We start from the raw sequence: 23,538 nt of genomic DNA on the forward strand, positions 1-23,538 counted from the left end.
TTCTGTCAATTTATTACCTACAATCCTAAACACAAGTTAAAGCAACTAAATATGTTTTAATTACCCATAAACACATATTTTACAATATGTATAAAACTGATACTAGGAAAATATCCAAAACCATGAATGAAAGAGCAGTTTAATTTATAAATTCTTTGTTCATACATTGGCATACTTTAATAGCACTTCTTTTAGTTTTTGGATGCTTATAACTGATATTTACATGGATGGGTACTGCAGTGGTGTGGGTATGAATAGAAAAATAGAAATCCTAAATTTTATCCATATAATACTTCTAAAGCATAAACATTTTTTTTCATTGCATTTAGGAAAATGGTAATGCAATTGTACACAAGATGTATATAATTAGCTGACCAGACAGTAAATTAACAAATTTTAATTAAAGTAAATAAATGTTAATCATTTAACAGAAGAAAAGGCTGTGACTTAGGCAATTCATTTTGTTCATACTGGCCATACTGCACTGATAAAAAGTAGGTGGTTTTTATAAATATCCTTAATCTAGTAATGCTTTGTCAAGTACTAAACACCAGTATATTCTGCAAAAGGAAACTGTACAAACAAGCCTTTCTCTTCTTATTAAATATAACATTTTAATGAGAAACAGATTATTATATGAAACATTCATTTAAAATTAGCTGATATAATAATCAGAACAGAAAGGCAAAGTAATTACATAGGCAAGTTATTAGGTGTAAAAATGCTCAGACATAATTATGGATACATGTACAGTAAGCAACACTGTGGTAGCAAAATGCCATATAAGTAAATGTGCTTGTCTTATGGACCTTGCAAGTGGCTTAAACTAAATATCAGTATACAGTATGTTTATCATATAAAACAGTCATAGATGGTCATGAGTCTAACCAGGTATATAAGACATGGGTGCCCTGTATTTTGTGCTAATGTACTTGGAGGGCATATTTTGAAATAATCTTGGTATTCCTTTCAGTATTAATAATTCATGATAGTGTTACTGTAGCACAGCATTGTTACTGTATTATAGGTCCTATTTACACATATATTGTACAACGGGGGACAGAAATATCAACCATCACTTTGTCTTGGTCTAGTAGTCAATTCTCCCCTCATGCACAAGCCTCCTTCTAAGATGTTGTCTTTTGGAGGAGGTAAAAAAGCAATAAATCTGACCCACATTCATGGTCCAAAATGATTACACTAAGTTATTGTAATTTTCTTTGAAAAATGTTAGTTTTTCCAGCTCTAAACATATTAAAGGGATTGATAACAGGCACTTAATAATAATAATAATAATAATAATAATAATAATAATAATAATAATAATAATAATAATAATAATAACAATAATAATAGATTTTAACAGTTCATTTGAATAATCCAGTAATCCTTACTTGATAAATATGCAAAGAATTTGTGTGGCCAATTCAATCTGTTAGTTTGACTTTTTACTGTGTCTCAATGTTGATACTTCTGTGGGAACAGATTATCTACACTTTTTCATTGTTTCGCAAAGTAATTACAATTTGGCAAGTTTTTTAAGTCAAAATTAGCAGCTTTAATAACTTGGATAAAAAGCAAAATGCTATGTTTGACCATGATTGTCGCACTGGTTACAGCATTTTGCAGACATGTTAAACCTCTGACCATACATCTACAGTAATACTACAATGAAGACAATAGCTTAACATGCATAAGCACCAAGTAATACCACAACACATGTACTTTCAATGTATAGCATCTATTGGAGCAGCATTATTAGGATTGTTCCTTTTTCATAACCAAGTAACCGGCAACCAGTGGTGGTTATTTTAAACCATTCACAGTCCAGAGAGTTTATTCAAAAAATGTTGCAAACCTGATTATTTTTTTAATGTAAAGTCAACGATGCGCTCAAGAAAGCAGGTGTGAAGTATTTCAATTGAGACACAGTGCTTGTACTTCATTGGCTTGCAGAATAAATAATGAGAAAAAGACTGGTAGTGTCCAAAAATAGTTATTGATAATCTATGATTTCAGAACTAAGGATTCCTTTCAAAAACTTTAGGTAACAGCTTTGTGAATGAGATAATCTAATGCATTTTTTTTCTTTTACAGTTATCTTAATTTACAAGGCCACATTTCAACATTAACTTTTTCTTATATTTTGAATTGAAGAACATTTGTCATAAGATTTGTTGCTTGCCAATTGGCAAATGAGGGTTAGGGTTAGCCTAAGTTAGAACCCTAACTTCTTACTAAGTTCATCTTAAGCAATAAAAGTGCTTCAACACAAACTTATGGCAGGGGGAAAAAACAATGTACAAATAATTAAATTATATAAAAAAGGTTTATCACGATTACACCAAGCCAGAAATGTTGGCCTTAGATTCAATTTAGAAGCTAATTTAGATAGATCAAGAGAATAAATGGGGGTTTATTATTTTAATGTATTGAGCTCAATTGAGATTGGAATGCCCAAAACCAGTTTTATTCAATGATAGGTGGTTCCAGTTTTATCAGTGTTTATCAAGTCCCTCACAACACATGATGGTTTGCACAATTATGTCTGAAATGTTTCCTCAATAATTGTCTCACAACAATAAGAGCGGTTATTGACAATGAACACAAGAAAATACATCACAAAAAATATACATCATGAGATTAACAGACATGAAATTAAAAACAAAACAAACAAAAAAATATAATATAGGATTTTACTGGAAAATTTGTTATTTCAAAATATATGAGAAGGTTTTCTTTTTAAAAGCTGGCACATTTTACTCCAATGGTATGCTAATTTGTGTTTCAGGGCACAGCATTACATAATGTATTTTTTTGTGTGTGTGTGTGTGTGTAATACTCCATAAAACCAAAAAAATAAATAAATATTGTAGCAACTAATTTGTACAACACACCAAGCTTGTTTTTGCAGTGAACATTCATTGGATGCGTCCACCCTCAAATATCAATCACATTATACACCTTTCAGTATTGGATTACCAAAATAAAATGTGACCATCAATACATAGGTAGTGTTTTATGTTTAAGACTGAGTGTGTTGAGCACAGTTGCAGCTCTTTTTATACCTCCAGCAACATGCAAAAAATGTCAAATTTCATAGCCCAAAACAAAAAGAGCAATTTTTACATGTGGTCATATAAAGCTTACAGAGTAACACTTTCAAAAGTTATTATAAGCTTTAATATAAGATTTTCTTCTTCTTTTCCTGCGGCACAAAATACAAGTCAAATGGCTTTAACGACACAATTGCACTCAACATGTTATGTCTCCACTCGTCATTTCCCTTTTTGCTGTGCTCTTGTCTGAATTCATCTGAGAGTTGAACAAAGACATACAAATGGAACATGTACGGAGCAAGCTTCATGACTTACTGTATGTCTACCTCGGGGAAGTGTATGGCTTTAGGTCGTCTTGCAAATGTGCCTGAATGATAAATGTTTACATTTTACTCTCAGTTCTGAAAAGCTCAAGAGATCAGCAGTCACAACATGGACATTTTTGCAAAGCTGTACAAAATAGCATTGATTGTTATAATCTTCAGACCACAACACTGCATTCACGCACCAGGAGGTATACTGCCTTGTGAAAAAAAAACACAGCTGGAGTTGCATACACTGTGGTGGTGGGCAAGGGGTTGGGGAGGAGGGGGGGGGGGTCAAAATGCAATATTCAGCAGAGACTGGAGTCAATCTAAAGTGACACTTTCAATTAACAAATGGCGTAAAGCATTGGGCCAAAAAATGAGGTTTTCAGAGACACTCGCACACATTCACCCACACATATGTATTTATAAACAGCTGGCTTTTGTTTTCAACATGACTATCCACTGCTGCCCTGCTGTGTGCCTCATGTGTCAGAACAATGACTGTGTTAAATACCTTTCGAAAAGCAACGTAGATTCGCTGTGGATTCTGAAATGTAAGAAATGTGATGACTACTAATTCACTAGAGCTTTTAATTCCTTACAGTGAATAAACAATTTAATACCAAACTGTCTGTTATGTTTGAAAGAATTTGCCCATTAGGTGAAATAAACTGATATCTGGTCTACCCTTGTGTTTTTTGTACCTTTAAAAATGGCATCTTTTTTTTCTCTCAAGGAAGAATGGCAGTTTCAGATGCAACCTTTGATCCCCTATATTATAATAAATGCCTCATTTTCATCCAGTACATAGATTTGATGTTTTTTTTTTTCCTTTTTTTTACCACTCTCTCTTTTTAAGGTTCTTTAAGGGAATTACAGACATGCTGGGACAAATATGTTACAGTTCATATAGTGTTTCCATTGATCTTTTTTATCTGCCAGAAAAGCTTTTCATCACTGCCTTTTTCTCTTTTTTAAGAATTATGCTTACAAAGTTAATATTACATCAAAAGGCAGAAAAGGTCAAAAAAGAAAAGAGAAAAATAAGACTAACATCCCCTCGTAGTTAATTAGTTGGGTGTTTCTCTGTAGTTTACCAGCTTTACATTAATGTTACGCTCAACAAAGTTTTGCAGTCAGGTGGTCTGATTGTTTGAGTATCTCTGTGCTGTACATGTCCAAGGCATGGTTCACTCGAATCATCTCACTGTTGTTGAGCTTCAGCCTGTGCTTCAGCATACAAGAGAAAAGGTCCAGCTGTGGTTTGCCAGGCGCAGAAGGGGGCGCTAAACGGTTAATGCGATCCCTAATGTCCAGCAGCAGGAGCATCACAGATGAGGACGAGTAGAATTGACTTCCTTGTGTATACGACTGGTTAACCTGCTGCACGGCACTACGCAGCAGGTCAGCATTAAACCGCAGGCTATAACCAAACACCTGGATATCGGAGATCTTAATGTAGATCTGCCGCTTGTTGGGGTCTGCAAGATCCACTGGACCCTGTCCGGTATCATTGCGGAGGCCAGTCGGAACCTTGGCACGGCTGCGCAGGTAAATGTGGACCGTCTCAAAAAAGGTTTTCCACCTGTTACCCAGCAGGAGAGTCCAGTTGAAGCACTGCGAGTTCTGCAGTCGTACCTTTTCCCATCGTGGGTAACCGTGTTCCCCAAAGGGCATGCTCCAGCCTTCTGAGTGGCTGCCACTGAATGGGTTGACATAAACAAAGAACATGGGATCAATGCTGCTGTTTCGCATCTGACAGATTTTCATTGACAAACCGATGATCATGTGGAGGTAGTCCATTCGATTTTTGTTACTTTTCAGAGTCAGGGACATGCGCTTGCGCCATCGTGGGTCAAAGAATGTCTCTAGCCGGATCTCGTTGCTAATGAAAGTGGTATGTATGTACAACCGTGAATCCATTTTCTGCAACAAGTATTTCAGCTCCAGGTCCTGAAAGTCCAGGTCAGTTTCAAAACTGATGAACTGCTCACTACGTTCTGAGTCCACATTCTGGGGCTCACAGCGGCCCCGGTACAGCTTGTAGCCCTTGTTGCAGGAGCCACATTGTGAGATGTTGGCCAGGCTGCACATAGCACAGCTGTTGTTGCCACCTATGACACATGGGATGGGTCGCTGGCATAGAGTGGCACCTGTATGGCACACACATGCCTTTTGGCTCTCCAGGAAGGTCCCCCAGAACCCATTTTCATTGCAGTACAGGAAAGACTGAACCCTGTTGAGCCACTGCATCACCGATCTGGAAAAATAGAGAGAAAAAAAAGAACAAAAACATGAACAACTACAATATTGATCAGATCAAAAATATGATTTGTGCGTGCATGCGCGTGTATGTGTGTATGAGTGTGTGTGTGTGTGTGTGTGTGTGTGTGTGTGTGTGTGAAATGGCAGCTGTAAATATAACAACCAGCATAGATTTCTGGAATAAAAATATGTCCCTCAAGGGAAAAGAATCGCATTATGATAAGAAGCATTAATTGCTATTCTTATCATGTCTTTTCTTTCCCCCCCAGGCATCTAGCCTTGTCATCTTGACAGTGCTGTAACTTCTTTTCTGACTAGAGGAGGTGAATTCTGATTTTTCAGAGAAGACAGCTAGTCAAGGTTAGTTTACATGTCAGCAAACCTGTGTATAATAACTCAGAAGCATGACTGCATTCTGAGCAGGCCAAATATAAACCCACATTTTAAAGTTTGATCAGAAATTATACAGAAAAACCACATTTTAGGTTTTGCTCTTTCATCCTAAGTGGAAAATGGAAACACACCTTCTTATTGTCTTGTATTCAAAATGAGAATGGAGCAAAGCATTCAGAAAAAGTGAATAGATGTGAAATCATTTGAAAAATATATTATTTTTTGCAAAAAAAAACCTGGAAAACTGTTAAGATACCTTTTCTAATTTCTTGAACTAGACTTGTCAAGTATATTTTGTTGACAGCATTTTATTTATTTTAATCAAAATGGATGATTAGGGGTTCAAATCCGAGGTTCGACCAGGGAGATTTCTGCATGGAGTTTGAGAAGGTTTCAGCTTATGAACGTTTTGTTATTTTGCCAAGTTGTAAAATTGTACAAGTGTACTAAGCTCACAATTTAGATGCTACCATATCAATTTGAATTATACTAAAATTTAAATCAATTGAATTTATAATCTGATATACATCATAACCTGAATGTAGCATGGTGTGTAGCAACAAATACTGTGATAATGGCTGATAATGCAACACATGCCAGTGAGATAAGTATTTTTGCTATTTTACATTATAGCCAACGGCTTTACAAGTAGAAAGCAAAAACTTAATACATAAGTTCTAAAGTTAATATATTTTAACTAGTAAATACATCATTGTTGTAGCCTTAAAAAGGTCCCTTGAAACAGTATCTGATAATGACATGACAAACACAGACTACATTTTTTTGGAAATTACAGATTTGTTTTTAATTTTCCATGGATGTTGCTAATCAAACACAGTTATAGTGAATGGAAAGCTTCGTATTAATTCATCAAGGGAATGTACTATGTTGCAATCAATCCCTAATTATGAATTTTAAGAGCTAATTTGAGAAGTATGTGCAACAAAATATTATTTACAATATTTTATTGTTGCTTAAATATTTAAATCAGTAATGTCATATATAAAAAGTGTTTAATTATTGTGAGGAACATCTGGAGATACATAGATGAAGAGAACAGTGGTTATGGGATGGTATAATAACTTATTACATTATTGGCTCGATTACTTTACTATAAAATAGCCAACAAAATTATTGTCCAATGATTATTGGTTAATCATGGGGAATCAATTATCATCAAAGAAAACAAATAATAACTAAAGTCGTCTCCTAAAGTAGTCTGACAGAATTTTTGTTTTTCACAAGTCTTATGGTGCAAATTTTCATTTTAGGTTGCTGTGAAGAGGGTTCAGATGAAATTGATGAAACAGAAAAGGAACATGGACAGTCCAATACAGTAGACAGATGTCCTTCAAGTTGGATTAGAAACGAAATGCTTTCTTTAAAAGGGAAAGGTGCTCGTTTTTCAATCATGGTTGCCTTAAAGAAAACACATGCTGTCAGCATTGGTTTGCATCAAGGAAGGGTTCACAGGCCAAATGAACCAGTTTTGAATCAACTAGAGCCTCAATGATGGCTTCAATGGCTGTGAAGAAAGCTCCAGGGTGTAGAAAAAGTAGAGCAACGAGAGTTTGGCTAAGAGATGGGATTGGAAACACTGCAGCACTTGTTCGGGAATGGTAGCAGGTACTACATGTGTGATTATTTCTGCATGCACAAAGCCACTTCTCTCTGTAAAGAAAAAAAAAACGTCAGGGACAAAGTGACATTCCATAAGAATTACCATGATTTTACGGCAGAGGATGAAATGAAAAGGTGGGGTTACTTTCATCCATGAAGTTAGGACATCTCAAAAAATAACTGTGTGGTTAAGAAAGGGTGTTGCTACCACAGGTTAAATTCTAGATTCCCTCTGCAACATGCCAATGTACCACTGTGCAAGACACTTAACCCCAAGTAGCCTAACACTCTGCTTTTGGTGTATGGATGTGTGCATGTTTGTGAGTGCAGTGGGTAAATCTGGCTCTAGTGTAAAGTGCTTTGAGAGCTCAGTATGACTAGGAAAGCTCTATACAAAGTCAGCCTATTTACTATTTACAGTGAATCATGTGGCATGCCAACAATAACGCGTCCAGAGCTAATTTATTTTAAGGGGTGCCACTCAACCAAGAGAGTTGGCTCAGTCACACTGCCATGTCTAAAGGTGGGATCAAAACCTTATTCAAGGGATCTTTTCCCAACAATAAAGGAGTAATTAAATGATGAACAAAGCTGTATCCAGCCAAATGGTGCATCATACAATGACATTTGTTTTACTATTAGCACCTTGTGGTTTATAACTACTACTATTACTACTGTTTTGGGTCAATGGCAAGGAAACCTACCCTGTCTTATTTCCATCAATAATCTATATTCAATAGTAAAAAAGCATGTGGGCATAAAAACAAAAAATAAATAATTGTCCTCCAAATATGGATAAAGTAATAATGGCTCACCAATAATCATGTCAGGTGAAAGCTTTGAAAAAGACATGGACACCTTGCATAAACTTGAATAATTTCATAACAAAATAATTTGAAACTTGTAGTCATTAAAAAAAAAGATCCAACAACATTGTATCAGCAAACTTTGTTAAAAGCAAAATGTTTGTAGATTTTGGGCATGGCTCTATAAGGAGATACTAATATGGGGCATATTAAATTGATACACTGACTCTATTTTAAAATGCATGTTTAGAAAAGCTATATTTATTTAAGTCCTACCTACTAAGAACTCAAGATATCTGCCATGTAAAAAAGAAATTATGACTCTTTTGTTGTATGGCGGATGAGGTCATTTTATATTAAACGGCTTTGACCCTGGACATGAATAATTAAAGTGAGCGTATAAAGTGGATGCAAATGACTTGGCTGGGAATGATGCAACTCCATATCTGTCACTATTAATCATTTACATGAAAATTCCTAAGTTCATTGTACCTGAAGCAAGCTATTCAACTAATAATGGAAATGCACTAGCAAATCTATTTAGGGTTCCACTGTGAGTGTTCACAAGAATTTATGATGCTTGTAATGAATGAAAACATAGTGAGGTAAACCCAGAACAATGGTAAACTTGCAAGATGTATCTTAATTATAGACGCCAAACAACACAGTACCTTCTTTCTATTAGTTGAAATGTATTTACCTACTGGATAACTTTTCCTAAAATGGAATATTACATAATGTTTTTGGATTGGTTTAACTTAAAAGCGCCATATCATTGTGCTTACATAAATAGAACAATTACGTTCCTCTTTTTTATGCTGGGTCCGTTTTGTAATTAAACTAAAAGCTGTGTGGGACTTGAGTAATCTTTTGGCCCTGTGGTAAAGAAAAAACATGTTTTTAGTAAATAAATTAAATAAAACCTGCTTCATTAAAACCTGCTACATATTACAGTACTTCTATTTTTAACTAAGGTATGAATATGCTGTTTATTTGCCTAATTCCACAAGCACTAAAATCCCATTAACTATGTTCCCTGGGCAACATAGCATCACAGGAACATTTACTTTTCTTTTTTCACTTCTCTTATCACATTGCAACACAAACACACCTGCAACCCAAGATCGCGTCCAAAGTAATACATTTGTATATCCTGTGTGTATTACATATATACATTTGCAGTCAGGACAATGAAACTGCATTTTCTTGTAATCCAAGAGCTAGATAACTCATCAGTAATACTCCAGCATCTTTTTATCTTGATGACACCAAGCTACTGATGGTTTGGTGGGTTAACTTTGCATTAATGCGCTTTTTTATTTCATTATGTAGCAGTGATGTATAAGATAATAGCAATGTAAGGGAGTACAAATTTAAACATTTCCATTTAACATGGTTTCACTGAGGAAGGCCACAATAACTCTTACTTGTCGATCATGTTGATGAGACAGGTAGTGTTCCAGATTGGCTTGTAGGTGGTGCAATATCTTCAATATTTAGACTGGGAAGTCTCTTAGTAGAGAAATACAGATGATTTCAAACTCTCAATATAATACAGCACAACACTACATATTCAAGTGGATTTATAATAGGTAGTACAACAGTGGCTTTGGCGTCATCGCTGGTATGTATAACTTGGAAAATTTTGAATGATATAATGTTAAAGGCATACTATGCAACATTTTTCAGTTAATTAATGTGTTCCATACCGTTTTGGATAATTAAATGAGTCATTTCAGGTCGAACAAAGGTTTTCTCGGCCGCCCTGGTGGTCTGTGGGGGAAATACCGCAAGAGCCCTCGGCCCGCACCAACAGACTCAGAAGTCTTGTGCAAGACCGCGAGAGTCGGTCTTGCTTTACGGCGAGAACTCCATGTGTTTTTGCCCTGCCATTCACTATATGCACGCGCGAAAGCAACAACAAAGAACCGCAAGGTTTTTTATTATTATTATTATTATTATTATTATTATTATTATTATTATTATTATTATTATTATTATTATTATTATTATTATTTATTTATTTTATTTTTTATTTTTTTGAATGTTGGCGAGGCGGTAGCGTGAGTTTGGCGAGGCGGCCGCCAAATGCAAATAGTGCGAGGAAAAGAGTTTAATATATAAAAAGACAAAAATCACTGCTCGACTAGAGAGCAGCACCTAAACAGCAGGGCGACAAACAGACATGGGTAGGCTTAGCGTGAGCAGAGCAGTATAATTGAGCGAGGAGCAATAACAGGAGAAAGAGTTGGGATAAATGATTGTGACTAGCAGACAACAGGTGGACTGAATAAGCCTAATTGGATGGTCGTTATAGCTGAGGTTACAAAGGCAAAGTTATGACGTCATTTAAAAAAAAAAAAAAAGATCTGACTTGTACGTATACATGGAAAAATGAAACAGGTGTTTTGAAATGTATCCACTCTGGGACCTGGCTTCAGAAAGGATCATTTATGGCCTTCCAAAACGCAGCATCCATTTGGTGGAAGAGACTAAACCACAAAATACCTTTGTGGATAGACCTGATCCCATCTCCGGCCTGAGGCCTTGTCCGCACGTAGCTGGATATCTGGGAAAATGTATAATTTTTCTGCATTTTGGACTTTCATCCACACAAAAATGGCATTTCACATCTCTTGAAATTTTTTTGTCTTAAATCAGGTGGTAGTTTTGAAGGATTGGGATTGGCGGACATAAGTTTTAGCTTTGTACCCCTGCCCCCTATGTTTGGCATGTTTAAAACAACGCTCAGGGGCATATTTGTGTGGGGTCATGTGGATGAAAACATTTCTGAAAATGATCCTGTGTGTAAGATATTATTTGTAAGAATGATGCAGGGTAGAAAATTCCTTTTTATAAAGGGCCTTTTGATCGCCATAGAAAGGAAAACATGAATGTTGTTGTCCCAAGGCCACCTTTTAACTAATCTGCAGTATGATGAGGTTCATTATCCATTAGGAAAACATGTTTGTGGCCACGCTTTAACTTCCTGGCTGATATTGCTTAAATAGTCTCTTAAAATGTTATCTTTCAAGATTCCATTTATTTTTAAAGTTCACCAGTCCTTCCTGCAAAAAAAAAAAAAAACACAAAAAAAAGAAAAAAACACAACATGATACCGCCACCCCTGCACTTCACAGCTGGAATGGTGTGCATGGGCCTGCAAGCTTTCCTCTTTTTCCAAAATTTTGTTGACTGTATTCTGCCTATTTTGTTTGAATGTTGGAGTAAAGCTTCCTCTTCTTTAAGTGGCTCTGTTCAGGATGATGAGTGTTAGGTTTTTTTTTCAGAGACACAGTGCTTTGCATGTAGGGAAACAAGTATGGTCTTATCTGACCAAAGCACCTTTAGTAATGACCTGTGACAAACTGCAAAGAATAATTTATTTTAACAATGGCACTTTTCTATAGTGCATGGTTAAAGATTCTCCCACCTCAGCTTTGAGCACTCTCTAGAGCTACCATGTGTCATTTGTCTTTACACTTCATATTTATTTTTTTACACTTTGTATTGGTTTGTCATGTAATAATATACCAAAAATGATGGCTGTAGTACGGCAAAAAGTAAAAAGGTTTAAGGAGTATAAATACCTTTGCAAAGGACTGTACTTGGGCTGATATGCCCTCAATCAGCTTTGTTTACATCTCCTGGTTCTGATTACCTGTTACAGTCTGCAGATGTAAGATGTAAGACTCGAAGCCACTATTGGTCTATTGGTAATTGGAGAGCACTTTACTTCAGTAAGACTGACTGCCAGGCTAAACTCACAAAGTAGGTGAAAGAGAAGTAAAAGCCCTTACACAGCATTTTAGCATTGCATCTTCAAAACAAAGACATAAAAGTTGAAATATATTTTAACAAAAATGAACAATGATGAATGAACATAGGTAGTTGGAGGTAGATGGGAAATTACATAGCAGAACAGATTTGAGACCTTAAATTTACGTGATGAATCAAATAAGTCCACCATCTGATGCAAAGCTGTTTCAAACAGGCAAACAAATAAACAAGCTGCTCTTATTTCCTGTGCCATCAGGCACTCTCAATGTTTACTGTGTGGAAGAGGAAGCACATACTGCAGTTCTTTGATAACACTTCAGAACAGACCCCATGCCAACTCTCTCACACAAATGTGGGTGTGATCCTTTCTGTCAGGGACGGAAGACAATGGCTGATTTTCAGACCACTTAAATCAATATTTTACGGATTCCTTTACTATTTACATGGTGACATCACTAACGATGAACAGTTTTTGGTGGCATTTCATGTGGCACCCTCCCATTTTGTAGTCTTTTTGCATTGTGTTTTCTGATTTGTGGGAGCAGATTGGGGCAAATGCTGGCAGGTCTTGCAATGCTGACACTATGGCACATCATCGGCAAGGCTCTTAAGCTGCAACTGCAGTACGTGGTGACAGATGTGTGCAATGACCTAACAAGAAAACTCCCACAGCTACATTTTCTTTTCAGGCTGCTAAGTGAAATAACAAGAGTGAGCTACAGCGTTTTGTGCATGTTCAAGTCTCAGCACTATACTGACTTGATATAAAGCAAAAGCCCAGCCTTAAAGTAACATATATTAGAATTTGCATTAGAAATGTTACGCTTCAGTGAACCACAACAAGGTTTAATTTTCTTTCTTTTTTTTCTTAATACAAAATACATCAACACTAAGTCTTTGGTTTCATAAATCCACATGGATGTCACATATTCACCCACCTCTCTCTCGGCATCTGGTGACTGGGATTGTGAAGACAGCGGATGCTGAGGCTGAATAGCTTGCGGGCAGTACGCTGGATCTTGAGCCGCTGGATCTCCAGGGAACTCTGAAGGAGTCTGTAACGGGCTTGCAGGTCCCAGTCACTGCCCCACAGAAGATGCACACTGCTGATGGGCAAAAAATGAGTGGACGGGAGTCTCTTCAGGAATGACTTGAACTCATCTAGAAAACCATGGAGGGACAGGATGGAAAACAAATTTTAACAAAGGATAAAGATTGAAATGAAACACAAAAGTACAACACTGTATATCCGGATGAAGACACATTTACTGAGACAAAACCTTAAAATAAATGAATCTTTAAATGCAATTGCTGGAACCTGTGCTTTTGAAAGCATCCTTTTTCCAATTGGACAGCATTATTCTTTCTTCTTTTGCAGAGGGAGTGATACATGGCCATTCCTCCCTAGAGCAAATATCTCTAGGTAGCCCAAAGTACTGGGTCCTCTCTTTTGCACTTTAATTATTTAGGTCCCACAAGTTATCTATAGTATTTAGGTCTGAGTAGTTGGATGGCAGTAGAAGAAGTTAGATGTTATTATGTTATTGTTGCTTTAGCCATATGTTATGAATCATTATATCTTGATCCATTTTTATCTTACAGACAGAGTTCACCAGATCAATATTCAATATGCCCAAGCATTTAATGATGACATGTACTCTGACGCTAGCTTCCCTGGGCATTTGGAAGAGAAACATGCCGACACCATCACACATACTCCTCCATACTTAACAGTGGACATAAGCTGTTTTTTTTCTGATATTCATCCATTGTTTCATGGCAAGTCCACATGGAGTGTTTGATGCTGGAAAGCTCAATCATAGTCTCAACTGACCGAAGTACAACATCCAAGTAGAGTGTAGGAAACTCTACGTCTGAGTTTTGATTGTAGGACAAACAATGTTTTTTTATTTCTGTCCTATTTATGGTATATAGTTTGTTTTTTATTGTTGTTATGGAGACTTGGTGACCCCATGATGTGACTCTGGGGTCACAAAGGCGACATCTTGGTGAACTCAAGATAAGGGCAAGTGTGATTTTTTTTTTTTTTATCTCCCTTAACATTGTCTCGTTTAGTGTTGTATAGTGGTAAAATAAATATTCCCCTTAATCCACCTTGGACTAGGGACCATATTAGGGGTCATAAGTGCCAGTGGTTAAAAGAAATTGACTTTCTGTGTCACATCATAACAATATCCCAGGAAAACTAAAACCTATGGACAAAAAAAAAAGAAGTCCCTTGAAACTCAGCTTTAAACAAAATATAGATGAAAGAAAATGTTTGGAGTCTTTATGTTTATTTCATAGGAATTGTTAGAGGGACCACCTGTACCCCTCACTATTTTGTAAAAACAAAATTACAAATATTTATGAAAAACACACAAGCAAACAAAAATAATACACACATTTATTTTAAAGCTTTCCACAAATATTTATCAAGACTGTACTTCAACCTTTAGAAAAACAATATAGAATTAATTGGTGTTGAAGCATTTAAAAACAAATCAAAGAAATTTGATGCTGAAATTAAGCAGTGAAAATGACCTATATTTGAAGCTTTGTTTGGAGTTTGTCAGTGATTTCTTCTGCATCTTTGGTTCGAATGTTTAAGATTGATTATGTTTTCCAAGTGCAGAAAATAAGACCCTGGAAGTAGTAATCATCCTCTCCTCTGTGCTCTTAGGCACCGAGATTACTGCTCCAACATTTTTTTAACCTGTGTTGGTGATTGTTCTTGTGGTTATCATACAGCCCAGGGTACCATTTTCTTGTTTTCTCCTGAGATCACTTTTTTTTTTTTTTTAAGATAGATTTGTTTCTTAGCAACACTCGGTTGTAACTTGTTTTTAAAGTTTCGGTAAATACAACTACAAGAACCGTTTCCAATTCAGATTATAAAATAATTATGTTGAATGATTCAGTGAAGCCTTAATATTCCCTAAATAAATTTACTTTAGACTAATAGGAAATAAAATCATTAATATCCTAAATCCCTGCTCAACAATGGGCTTGAAGATTTTAATTCTGGCAAATACAAGAACAAGACTGTTTTATTCCTGTTGAGATTAAGAAATAATGAAGTAAAACTGTTTATTGAAGAATAATAGTTCCTAACTGAATTTAATCTTGGATACTGCAAAAGGAAAAACATTACTATCCTAAATATCTGCTCAATAAGTCCAGCAATTATTTAATGAATTAATTTGAGCATAGAAACAATAGCATGAGTATCAAATCAGTAGGCTGTCACAGTTCAGGTAATGCAAAGCTAAAAACCTAAACACAAATGTCCCAAATATACATACACAAAGCATACCACAATGAGCTTTGGCACACTCAGAACAGATTGAGATTTTTCAGAAATGCACCTGCAAACCATACTGGCACTCTCCTACAGCTGTCCTCAAGACATTTTAAGAGTATTAACCAGAGTAAAGAGCTCCCTTTCAGCCACAGCTGCAAAATGTCAGAAATTCCTCCAGCCTCCTCCCCGGCATGTCAGAACTCAGATTTCCCCTTTTCTTCAAAGGAGCCAGAATCCATCTCCTCCCCTGTTTTGAACTTGCCACAAACCTCCACCCAGCTTTCAGATATGACATAAACATTCTTTAATTATTTCTTAAACAAATCTGAGCATCATCAGCACCTGGCATTCAGAACTCTACCTGAAAAATTGTCAGCTTGTGCCCCAGTGGCAATTTAATAATATGCAAACTCTTTTCTACAAGCTTCAAAGGGTTCAAGTATCATTTTCCTTTAAAGAGAAACCAAACAGTCTACATGGTGGTTCTTATCTGAACCCACCCAGCACACCTTGTGTAGAGATTATAACTCACAAAGTTTAACCATAATTTATCTTTTTCTTCATTTCATCTCAGTTTGTTAGCTTCCATCAATTGCAAATATTTTAACTGAAGGTTTTTAAACCAACCTGATGGTACTTTATAGACTGAAATCCTCAAAAATTGTTGGCACCCCTTTCAAATATGTGGAAAAAGCCTAAAAAAATCAACCCTTCACTTTCATGGCAGTCAAAATATATATGCTGAAAAATGTACAAGAAACCAATCTTTAAGTTCATGTATAGTGGGGAAAAATCACATGTTAAATTTTTTTCATAAAATCTATATTTTATTGGTAGACCTGTGGCTAATACTTTATAATTAATATTTTTGTTAACAGTCTGTACTTTTCCTTTAGCCTTTCACAAGGTTGGAGCATACTGGTAGACGGATCTATTCACAGATCACCCAGAGTCCTGGGTTCTGGATCCTCTGTAGCTCACTCAACAAGTTTTCTGAAGGATTTAGGTGTGGGGACTGAGATGTCCAGGGAAAAAGGTTTTCCATGCAGTAATTTTCTAGTTAACTTCATCTGTACTGATTTGACCGTGTGTTCTGGATCCATATCTTGTGAAAGACCCAGTCACAGTCCATCTTAGTTTTCTGACAGAGACTGAGCATGTTTTTTTAATATCCAGATATTTCAAAGAGTTCATGATGTCATGCACATCAACAGGGATTTTCAGGGCATTTAGAAGATAAACAGGCCCACAGCATCAACAATCATTCATTATACTTTGCAGTGGGTATGATGTGCTTCTCTATATACTAATCCTTTGTCTTTCATGGAATCACCTGCTATAGTTTGTTGCTGAAAACCTCAATCAGACCAAAGTACACCACTTTCACGAAAGTCCAAGTAGAGTTTAGCAAACTTCACCTATTATACTTGTGATGGTAGAACAGAAACAAAATTTCATTAGCAGGCCAACCAAACAGCTAGTTAGCATATTGGTGGTGTCTAATGGTGATTATGGACAATTTGTCCACTTTTTCTGAAAGTTGCTAAAGTAAAGTGTTCTTGTTTTTTCACTGCACTTCAGATCCTTTTCACTCTGTGCAATAGAGAGACAATAATGGGTTTTCATTCAGCCTAGTGACCAGTGGCTAAGAGAAATAAGCATCTCTGTCATGTCATATTTATATCAAGAGAAATGGAGAGTCATCCATTACTAATTAAAGATCCCTTGACATTGTGGTAAATGTAAAACATAACATTATATATTCATTTGAAAGGGATTACTTCAGGTACAAAACAATTAGGGAACTCGTGATTACATTAAAACAATTATTACATGAGAATTCACCACCGCTGGACCTAAAACACACTAAAATTGAGTACAGCATTTTTATAAAATCAGCGGTGTGAGGTTGTTCTTCTGCAGTAATTGACAAAATTTAGTTGAATTTTTATGCATCTTTATTAGGGGTGCCAACACATTTGCCCATGTCTGTAAACACTAAAGCTGATTTCCTACATGATAATTAGTGATGTTAAGGAAGATAGAATGAAGATAAAATATTACTTGATTAGGCTTTATGCACTCTCTCTCTCCCACTTTCTGCACACACACCTATCTATCTATCTATCTATCTATCTATCTATCTATCTATCTATCTATCTATCTATCTATCTATCTATCTATCTATCTATCTATCTATCTATCTATCTCTCTCTCTCTCTCTCTCTGCATATATATATATATATATATATATATATATATATATATATATATATATATATATATATATATATATATATAAAATTTAACCGTTTTCATAAATACATATTTCTTTGTTTTTAATCTATCACTGCTTGCATTGCCCTGTTATGGACTTGAAATATTTCAAAAGCAATGTACACAATAAAGTTCAGCTCAATGCAGTTTTGATATACACAGGTAAAAAAAAAAATAGCCACTGTACTTTCAATATCATATTTACGCTTTAGATATTGTCCATATTAATATATATCCTTCCTTTTAGAAATTAGCACAGTGTTTCTTGAGCAGCCCTTTGCACAAATAGGAGCATTACTGAGGGACTAATTATGTTTTCAGTCACGATAACTGATTGCTAGAAGAAAGCTGACTTCTTCCCATCTTTAGAAGCATGTTTTGCATTAATAATTCCTGTTAGATAGGTAACTAGACTCACTATTTTACTCATATGTCTCAAAGATCTATGTGGCCAATTGAGACAGGCTTTAACTTTAATCACTGCGACAACCATAACATGACATTTAATTGTGAGTGCAGCCAAACTTCCGTGCACATTTTTGTAATAATGGGTGAGACACTTCCAGTTACACTAACAGCATGCAACAATTTAGCATGCTCTGTGAACTGGCACAGTTTCCATCTCTAATGTGTTGTCACTGGAAAAACTGGGCTACTCCCGTGGAGCATTGGTGGCATGTCTGTCATATCTAACAGTTGCATTATAAAATCAATAAGACATCTAAAGCCTATTCAGAAACACCATTATCATTGTCAATAATATTATTGACTGATTTTAGAAAGGATTAGCTGACAAAGCTCTAGATCTACTGGTATATACTACAAAATAATATTTCACCGGCTTTAGTCCAAGCAGCAGCCAGAATATCAGTCAGCTTCAACCCGCACAGCCTGACAGAGGAGCAGCTGCAGCTGTCCTCACAGCCAGTGAATTTACACAGTCAAAGCTCTTGCCTCTTGATAGGATTACCGAGCAATGAATGCATCATGTCCAGCGTCAGATCATTTTCTTTCTAAACCTAAAGGACATATCCCTATGGAGGCAGTGTTGAAACAACTGACTATTTATACCAAGCAAATGTAAAAAATAAATAAAATGTTGCCAAGATGGAATACAAAAAATTCTATTAAATACGTACAACATGCCTCCTTGCTCTTATTTTCATTTCACTTTTGTTGTATTGTGTTTGGATTTAAATTTTTTTTGCCAAAATTTAGTTGACTTTTCTATTTGGAACACTGCCATGTGTACGTGTTGCGAGCGGTTTTCACTTGGAGCGCTTTCAAGTCATATCAATATTAAACCTATTACTATTGAACAAAGTAAGCAGTACCTGCTTCCTTGGAGCATCTACATTCTAAAAGGTCAATTTTGCATCCTCTCCATGGTGTCGAAATTTACCAACACATCACATGTATTTGCATTGCCTTTTGCTGAATGCTGAAGCTGCTATAGGCTAACCCCTCTTCAGCATCTTATCCGCATTGTTTTTTTGAAACACAAAAAGATTTCCTGTGAAGAAAATCGGCCTTGCGAAAGAATAGCCAATGGGCTTCTGTCTGTTCATAATCGCAGAGACATACTCAATTAAATCATTTTTGTGGGGGATTTTCAGCTTACCAGAGTTTTCAAAATCTTTATAAGAGGCTGCCCAGGACTCAGACATCACCAGCAGGGTGTTCTCCATGATCTGGATGTCAGTGATGGGGCAGTTGCACTGAGGATAGTCGTCAGCACACTGACAGATGCACTGGTTGCTGTGGCACACATACTCTCCCTCTCCGTTGCACATAATGTAGCTCAGGGCTGACTGGACAAATTTCTCCTGCAGGTACTCTGGGAATATGACCTGAAGACCTGAAACAGAAAAAAAATAAAGTTTTCATTAGAAAAATGTGATGAAATATATTTATAAAATATATATTTTTATAGACTAATATGCTAGAAGCAATATTACGAAAACATTAAGTTCCATGTAGGTCTCAACATGCTATAAAATTAAGAGCCAGAAAATAGGGGAAAACATGTGAAAGGGTTTGTTGTATAAAGGTGTTTGTTTTATTTTGAACATTAAGATTAAATCAGAAATGAGCACCCTAATTTCCACTCATATGTAATCAAGTTAGGCAAGACGGTTTGCACATCAACTGTAAATAACCATATAACCCCTTTGTCTATTGAGAACATTGTATTGAAGTTAAACATTTTCCTTTGAATTACTTATTCTCTGGTTCTTGAGTACAATTGTTTCTGCCCCTGTAACTTCTGCCCTTTTGTAATATTCTGTTATGGAAAGGGTTGATGTTATAATTTTTATGAAAATACACCCAGTTCATTCACAAATTTTCTAAGTCAATTTTAATTCTCCACTATGTGATATGTAGCAATGTGTCCCTAGGGTTAGGGTTAGGTAACGTCAAAAGTTGGGAATGTTTATGGATGCAAAATTGTACTCAGAAAAAAAGTGACTGCCTTGAATTATGCTACTGTTAATTTTGTTTTCATCCATGCTTTTATTTTGCTTATTACCCTATCACACAACTATGCATGGCCATGACAGTTATGAGGTACCATATGCATCATATATATCTGAGTATTTCACTAAATAATTATTTGAGAACTTGGGGAGACTTCCAGAATTTAACTGCCAACCAGATTTTATATCAAGGGACTTTTGGGTAAAATAATAGTTAAATAAATAAAAGAATGTATGTGGAACTTAAATGTATTCAATAGTGTATATGAATGCTAAATGCCAACACAAGGGTCCTGCAGAGGTAACCTCAAATGATCCTTAAATATGAACAAAGAGAAAAATTAAGATGAAAGATGACCCCATGAGGGGATTAAGCAGGTCAGAAAATGGATGGATGGATGGATGAAGACGATGTCATAGGAAAATAAATCATGTTGCCCATCCTAAGTGGGAATTCTTCATCCTACATCCAAACATACAAAACGGGGTTATGTCTAAACAACAGAAATGCTCCAAAGATATCAATGGACTTCATGCTTTATTTCTTCATATTTAGACCATGCGATAACTTTTTTGATATGGCAAAATACAATATAGAACGATCTGACAGAATCTTAAGGATCTGAAAAGTGTTGTAATTGATGTGGTGGTTTTTCTTCCTTTTTGATTTTGTCAGATATGTCAAACTATATGTAAGTTCGTGGTGATAAAAATGAGGGTATACTGCAATGTGACTCTTCCTTATTTGTAATATTCTCCAGTTGCAGATGACCTAACAGATCAGTCAAATAATGGCTTTTCTCCTTTTTGTTGTCTGGTTTTAAAAAATTAGTGATTGTCCCTATCTGAAAGCCAGTCACAATAAATACTTCATGGTTTTCCAGAACATTGCAGATCGGCTCCATTTACAAACATACATTTCAATAGGGTTGCACTATAGAACATCATGCAATTGGGACATTCTAGATAAACATTGTCATCACAAAGTCATCCATTGAGCTTTTGCTCACTCCTCTGTTCCTCATAAGTGGTTTTAGCACCCTTCATGCTCTTTCACTTCCTTGGTAATGTAATCTGCATCATGTCCACAGTAGAGAGACTTCATCTGACAATGCAATGAATATTACATTTCCATGCAAAGTGTGAGCTTATGACACTTGGAATATATTAATCAACAACTATTGTATTCAGTCTATTGCAATATTAATATATCACACAGCGATATTTCAATCACGGTGTATTTGCAATATATTGCTGCGACATACTTGGTATCGTTGGACAGAAATACCAAACATATGTGGGAGACAAAAAGTAACCAGCATGAGTTAAGTGGAAACACAATCCCTGCAAGCATGATTGCTCTATGTTATAAGCAAGCAATTATTTATATTTTTTCTGAAGGATGTGCTTCAAAGCCTTCCTCTCTTTTTCTTGAGCTGTCTGTGGTGAGTCACTAATGATGTGACAATGAATGGGAGAGCCTGATGCTGGGTTTGACATATTTAGTAGATTCCCCCCCCCCCCCCCCCATTTGAATAGTGTGTAGGCTTGTGTTCTTCCTTTTCATTGTTTTGCTGTTTTGTCTCACACAACCTTGCACAATATTGCTAATTACACTCTAATAGTTCTATTGGTGATTTAAAGGTTCACTTAGAGCGTCCCTATCACTGACAAACTAAACTGAATTTTTAGGCTCCAAGCCAGTCCATATCTCCCTCTGGGGATCTCATAGAATAAAAAATTGGAAATCTTAAAGTTCAGGCTTTCTCTTCAGTTCAGACTGGAAAAAATTAAAGCCTAACTCTAAAAGTTACTAGATAAAAAAAAAAAGAATCAAACGTTTCGTAGATTTTTCCCTCTTGTACAAAGCATCATCTTTCTTAATAGCTTTTACTGCAACATAAATTGTCCCGCAGCACAAAACATATGCAACCAGGTACCAGGACAAAATATGTTGCTGAATGATGAATAATTACATTATTCTTCCTGCTCACATTTTATTTTCACCTTTGAGTGAAAGGCGGAATCCACTTATGCAAAGTCAACTTAATGTGGCTAAAATGAAAGGGAATGTAAGCATATAATTTCATATTGTACTCATGAATCATTTTCACGGTGTTTTCAAGGACTCAAATGGTATCTCATTATGCATTTGCATGCAGCAATTAATCCTCCTTATTTTCACCCACAACAAATGCTGAACATAACTGTGGGTGATTCAAAGACAGATGAAAGCCTTAATGATTTGGATCTGAAACAGAGCACTTTAACAGTCCACATCATGTTGACAGCCCGTGAAGAGAACTAGCACATAGCATGTGTCCGTTCTTTAAGGAGAAATGTTTTGTATTTGCTTTTAAAGCTTGGATATAAGGCAGTCTATATTTAAAATGTTTCTTCAGATCAAATCAAAGGTTACCCAAAGGAATTATTCCAATTGCAACTATCTAAACCCAGTCCCACACTTTGTAACAAACAAAGTCAACTTACAATATATTTCTCTATTTTGCATAATCTCGTTTATTTCCCACACCTCATCAGAACCCCTGCCCATCAGTGATAAAGGGAACAGAAGGAAGCAGGGATGGAGCGAGTAAAGAGGATGGATAGATCATGTCTGACCACAAAAGAGTTCGGTTGCCCAGGGCTTTTTCTCCATCAGGCTTGTCTGGATCCAATATTCATTTAGCTTGATGTATTCCTGGGCTTGAAACTTTAATGTGATTTGTGGGAAAATCCAGATGGCAAGTTCACGGATCAACGCTGCTCCCTGACAGTGCTGGTGCCAGCGGCCGCCTGCACAATAACACCGATTGCCTCAGTGCTCCCCTACCACCAACACCCCCTTCCCCCCTATTCTGTCTAACTATACCTCATGCCACAGCCCTACCAACACAATATGTACTTTCTTTTTTTTATATACTGGAGCGTTAGTGCTGAAAGATTGCCGAAGCAACCATTTGAGATTCTGACATTCAGCTCAGCTCTATCAGTCTTGCAATCTCTTGTTTCCCACTCACCTGTTCTCTGTGTTTCTGTCCATTCTCTTCCTTTGCGCCTCTCTTTGCCTCTCACTCTGTCTTTGTACACATCTTCTACTGTCTTACTTCATTACACTCACTGCTACTCCTACCACACACATCCATGTGCCCCCTGACTCCCCCCATCATCCTTTGGCTCCCATTCACTCCATCAATCACTCTCTTCATTTCTGTTTCTTCACCTCTTCTTCTTTCCCTTAGATTTTCT

At 36.2% G+C, this 23,538-nt stretch overlaps 1 protein-coding gene across 1 annotated transcript in view; it reads right to left on the minus strand.

Annotated features, from left to right (window-relative positions):
* Window positions 1-377: 377 nt before the first annotated feature.
* brinp1 (bone morphogenetic protein/retinoic acid inducible neural-specific 1) overlaps window positions 378-23,538 on the minus strand; it is a 161,190-nt gene continuing 138,029 nt past the window's right edge. The window contains exons 6-8 of the mRNA XM_012869008.3: window positions 19,434-19,670; window positions 13,170-13,392; window positions 378-5,627 (exon numbers count right to left, since the gene is read on the minus strand). Of these exons, the coding sequence (XP_012724462.1) occupies window positions 4,487-5,627; window positions 13,170-13,392; window positions 19,434-19,670 (1,601 nt within the window). The 3' untranslated portion in view covers window positions 378-4,486. The remainder of the gene's footprint in view (window positions 5,628-13,169; window positions 13,393-19,433; window positions 19,671-23,538) is intronic.

This window comes from Fundulus heteroclitus, chromosome 8, assembly GCF_011125445.2.
Source record: "Fundulus heteroclitus isolate FHET01 chromosome 8, MU-UCD_Fhet_4.1, whole genome shotgun sequence".
Classification (NCBI taxonomy): Eukaryota; Metazoa; Chordata; class Actinopteri; order Cyprinodontiformes; family Fundulidae; genus Fundulus; species Fundulus heteroclitus.